The sequence below is a fragment of the Eurypyga helias genome, unplaced genomic scaffold (genome assembly GCF_000690775.1).
Source record: "Eurypyga helias isolate BGI_N326 unplaced genomic scaffold, ASM69077v1 scaffold28448, whole genome shotgun sequence".
NCBI lineage: Eukaryota > Metazoa > Chordata > Aves > Eurypygiformes > Eurypygidae > Eurypyga > Eurypyga helias.
Window position 1 is genome coordinate 5,211 of NW_010269287.1, and position 4,937 is coordinate 10,147.

Below are 4,937 nucleotides of genomic sequence, written 5' to 3' on the forward strand. Positions count from 1 at the left end.
TACCTGCCTTTTGCTGGCAGGAGAGGGGAGAAGGAACATTTGCATGTTAAACCACAAAAGGGAGCTGTGTTTTATGGAAGGCTGGGTATGGGAGAGGAAAGGAAACATCTAAGTTGTCAAGACAGAGCAGAGTTTTGCCTTAGCTAGGGTGGGATCTCCAAAAGCGGCATCATGCAGCTCTTTGGGGTGCCTGGGGAAACCCCACAGTCAGCAGATGCAGGATAATTATCCTTACACATCAGTCAGCTCCATGCGAAGCAGGGCCAGAATTCCCCAAATAATTTTAGGCAAGGTGAGAAGGGTCAAGGTGATGATGAGAAAAGAGTCTGTGACTAAGGAAACACCACACTTGGGTTTGGGGGGGTTCAGCCTTGTGACCTTGGGGACCTGTCCCCCTCGTGCCTCACTTCCTTGGCTGTGGAAGGGAGCAGCTGCCAGGGCTCCTACAAGCTCATGCACCAGCTGCCAGCACATTATGGTGGTGGTGGCCACAGGAGCATGGAAATAGGAAAAGCCAAGGCTGGGCTATGAGAAAGACACTGGTGTGTCCCTACGGACAAAGCAGGGACGGAGCTGAAACACCTATCTGCTCTCCAGGAGAGCTCCTCCTCCAGATCCCATCTCGGATGCTGCAGAAGGACATCAAAGGGAGACTGGGGTGCGAGGCCAAGCAGGAGGAGGTGAGGTCAACCCTGGAGAGATGTGGGAGACAGGGCCTGCGAGTGGTTTGGAAGGAGAAACACTTTTTCATTGCACTTGTGTTCCGCAGGGGCCCTGGCACTTGTCCAGCACTTAAAGACCCCGTTGCAATAGAAATTATAATGGACAGTAAGGGACGATTTGAATGAGGGTGACCACTGAAGCCATAGGGAAATAATAAAGGAGGAGAGGGAGGAGACCAAGGACTAATCTGGGACAAGGGATCCAGACAACCAAGGACAGAGCAGCCAGAGGAGAGCCCAGGAAAAGAAAGGGCAAGGGGCTGACAGAGAAAGGGACATGGCAGAGCACTGTGTGCCATGGGGGTTGGCAGAAGCAGGTGAGTGGGACTGACTGGAGGGGCAGGGAGAGGAGGCAGCTGGGTGCCCTTTGGCAGGAGTCAAACGTGGCTGTCTGTACCTTCATTTGGGTCCAGACAGCAGGCATGAGAAAAGATGGGAAGGACAAAAAAGAAGTGGGGAGAGGGCAGCCCTGGGTGCCCATCCCTGGAGATCTTGAGGAGCAGCAGACTGGGACAGGGCCAGAGGGAGGGCCACAGGCAAGTTGAGGGCAGGGGCTGCTAAAGTGCACCGTGGGAAAGAGCCAAAGTGGCAGTCACGAGTCACGAGTATCTGCTGGGAGCACTGGGAGAGGGCTGGGCATGAAAATTAGGGTGGCAGGACACCTCAGGGAAAGGAGGAGCAGGGAAGAGCTCCTGGAGCCAAGAGGCACTGGCTCCGCAACGTCAAAGCAAGCAGCTCTGTTGCAGAGCTTGATGTGCCGGCCACACCAGTCTGCTGGAGAAACCTCTCCCTGCCTGGCAAACGTTGCGGGAGAACACCCGAGTGCCTGTGGCAGAGCACGACCTCTCCCAGCCATGGCTGGCTAACGGAGGAGGAAGGAAGGGGCAAAAGGCATTTGCCCTGCACAGGGAAGTGGAGAGCGCGTGAGAGGTTCAAAGAGCCTGCCTGGAGCAGCGGGTGGAATTTCTGGCCTGAATCCAGCGCCTCTGGGGCTCTGGCTGCCGAGACCTCCATGCTTCTCACCAGTGGGTGAGGAAGCGCTAGCTGCCTGGTGCTGCTGTGCCCAAGGGTTTTCTGAGGATGCTAAACCTACTGAGTAATTTCAAAGGTGAGTCATCCTGGACAGGCAGCTGACACAAAGAGGTGTGCGGGCTCCCGGGCTGCTGGCTTGCTGCCTTCCCAGAGGTCATCCCTGCTGCTGGGAGCACCAGCCAAGCATGCCACAGAGCCACACATGGTTTGTGACTGTCCACTGTCCCCATTCCCAGAAGGATGCCCTGAAGCTGCTGAGCGCTCAGCAGCAGGATGGCGGTGGATGGTCCAGCTGCAGACTCCCAGGAACGGGATGCAGCAGAGGGCAGGGACATGGCACTGCAGGATTTAATATGAGGAGGAAATCAGAGCTCTCATTCTTGCCTATGTGCCTGCTGGTGACAGCTCCTGTGGGCTTCGTGTCAGCAGCAGCCTCCCTGCCCACTGTCCAGGATTAATGAAAAGCAGGGGGAGCTTATGCAAAGGGGTCCTCACTGGTGTGACAGAGGAGGGAACATTGCTTGAGGGTCCACAATGTGGTTTTGGGAGCCCTGTGAACCAGCATGGCTCAGTGGGAATGAGGGGTTCAGCAACCTTTCCCCATATCCAGCAAGTCACAGAAGGCTTTCAGGACATCCTCGTGGGTAAGCACTGCAGGAGGGAGAGAGAAAAAGTCACTAAGACGTGGTCTGAATCTGTTGCAGAGTGTTTTTGGAAAGCTCCTGGTCGATAAAAACCTTTTAATATTTCTAGGTAGGACTCTGGGACTGGTTTTCACAGGCTGCTGCTGGCATCTAGCGAAGGCAAGCTGCGGAGGACACGCAGTCCCATGGCCTGCCACTCCAGCCGCAGAGCAGCCGGCTGCTGCCATGCCATGCCATGCCAGCTCCTGGATGCCCCTGCTCCCATACGGGAAAGCGAGGAGGTGTAAAGCCTCCTGCAGCTCATGGCTCCAGCTGCCTGCATCTGCTGAGTGCCGGCTGACAGGGCGGTTTGGGGACAGGGACATGTCCCTGCTAGGATGGGATGGAGCCCAACCCCTTGTCTGCTGGGCTCGAACTGCAGAGCTGCTGCTGGCAGACAATGCCATCCGCTGCCTGCTAGTGTTATCCACTGCCTGGTGATGCCACCTGCTGCCTGGTAGTGCCGTGCACTGCCTGGCTGTGCCATCTGCTGCCTTGCAATGCCGTCAGCACTTTGCAGTGCCTTGCGCTGCCTGGCTGTGCCATCCATCGCTGCCTGGCTGTGCCATCGCTGCCTGGCTGTGCCATCCATCGCTGCCTGGCAGCCTGGAGAAGGTGGAGGCAAGCCAGTGACATGGACATGCACAATCCTTACCCACCGCAGAGCTGTCCCAAGAGCAGCCTATGAAAGTCACGGCCCTCAGGATAATGAAAAGAGCAGACCGCTCTCTCAGGCTTGAAAACCACCGGTGGCAGAGACACTAGACGAGCCGCATAAGACCTGCAAAAGGAACTCATTAACCCAAGACTGCTTAATATGCTGGAGGCTCGTGCGCAGCCCTGGAGCTGCAGTAGGATGCTGTGCCAGGTTTCACCCGCTCAGCCCCTCAGTGCAGGTGGAGGCAGAGGGATGCACACCGAATCCACAGCCAGCTACCTCACTCACAGGCCAGGCAGGCTGAAACCAAGTGCTGCAGGGCCAGGGGACCGGGACGTGGTGGGAGGGATGCTTTAGTGCCCACATGCACAGAGTACACGATGGCACCTCAGCTCTCCTGTGCACCCTCGGGCTCAAAATTGCACTGCCCCACTCCAGGGGCCACAGGGGCCTGGCTTGCCTGGTTGGTGACAGCAATGGGTCAGTCTTCCAGGTCTTCTCCACTCCCAGGGGTTTCCAGCCCACAGGCATGACAGTGCTTGTCTTCACAAGCTCAACCCGTAGCAGAGCTGGGGCGCAAACCTCACCTGGGAGTGTTTTAGGGCACCCCAAGCATTCCAATGCAGAGGAATGCTCAGCCCTCATCCACTGCACAGGTGCCCTATATTGTGGGTGTTGCTTGAAACAAGTTAGTTATGTATTTTTATACATCTCCCAATTTTTTTTTTTTTTTTTTTGGTCTTAGGTCCGGGATAAGAAACTCCTCAATGACCTAAATGGAGCAGTTGAAGATGCCAAGACAGCCCGGCTTTTTAACATCACCAGCTCAGCCCTTGCCACCTTCTGTATCATCCTTATCTTCATCTTTCTGCGATACCCCCTCACTGACTACTAGAGTGAGGCCAACAGCAGCGGCCACCGCCAAAATGCCTCTATGCCAGAAGTGTCTGCAGTTTCTTGTAGCAAGGACGCAAAAAAAAAAACAAACAACCCACCACCAAACCCAAACACTCCACCTTGATTGCAAAAAAAGCCAATTAAATACATAAATAAAAAAATAAATGAGTATATCAGCCCAGCTGAGCATACCCTTCCTGCCCCCAAACAGTATGTGAACTGCTGTGGGAAAGGGTCTCACTCTTACACATGTAGAGGGAGAAAAACAGACCAAGAAATATTTATTTTATGGCCAACAAGCCATGTGACAGAGCGTGCAAAGCCCGGAGCGTGACACGCCTGGCAGCAGAAGAGCTCCGGGGTCCTGCTGAGCAGGAGATGCAGTGATGGATGGGGACCATGGCAGGGCCATCTCACAACATATCAGGTGTGTTCAGACCACCCCACCCACCCATGATGTACAGGAGTTTCTTGTCCTTTTCCTCTCCTGAGTTTCATCCACTGGTTTAAAAAACTCCCGGCCCCTGGAGAGATGAGGGTGTGAGAAAGTTCATGCTAGGGAGCCTCAAAGCCCCCAGAGACACCCCAAAACGTTAAAGGGCAGGTTTCTTCTCAGGATCTCCTGGCAATGCTGAGAAGGAAAGCACCTTCTGAAGAACTCACCTAAGCCCCCTAACCGAGTGCTACTGTATTTCTGTAAATGGTCAATAAAAGATACCTCTGATATCTGGTACTGCTGGGTTAATTCCTTCCATAGGAGGGCCGGGCTCCTGGTCCCTACAGGCTGGCAGTAGAAAATGCGAATGTCACCAGCTTGGGAGAGATTTAAAGCAGGAGTGAGGAATGCTGCTGCAGGTCGGGGCCGCACGCAGCCATAAAGGAAGGCGCAGGTCCAGATTGAAGAGCAGAGACCTCAGCAACTCCCGTGACGGCCGATCAATCGCA

The 4,937-nt window shown here is 54.9% G+C and overlaps 1 protein-coding gene across 1 annotated transcript in view; it reads left to right on the top strand.

Annotated features, from left to right (window-relative positions):
* The window catches only part of IFITM10 (interferon induced transmembrane protein 10), a gene marked incomplete at its 5' end in the record, with an annotated part of 9,333 nt that extends 5,206 nt beyond the window's left edge, over window positions 1-4,127 (top strand). The window contains one exon of the mRNA XM_010158056.1: window positions 3,841-4,127. Within this exon, the coding sequence (XP_010156358.1) occupies window positions 3,841-3,990 (150 nt within the window). The remainder of the gene's footprint in view (window positions 1-3,840) is intronic.
* Between the last annotated feature and the right edge of the window lie 810 nt (window positions 4,128-4,937).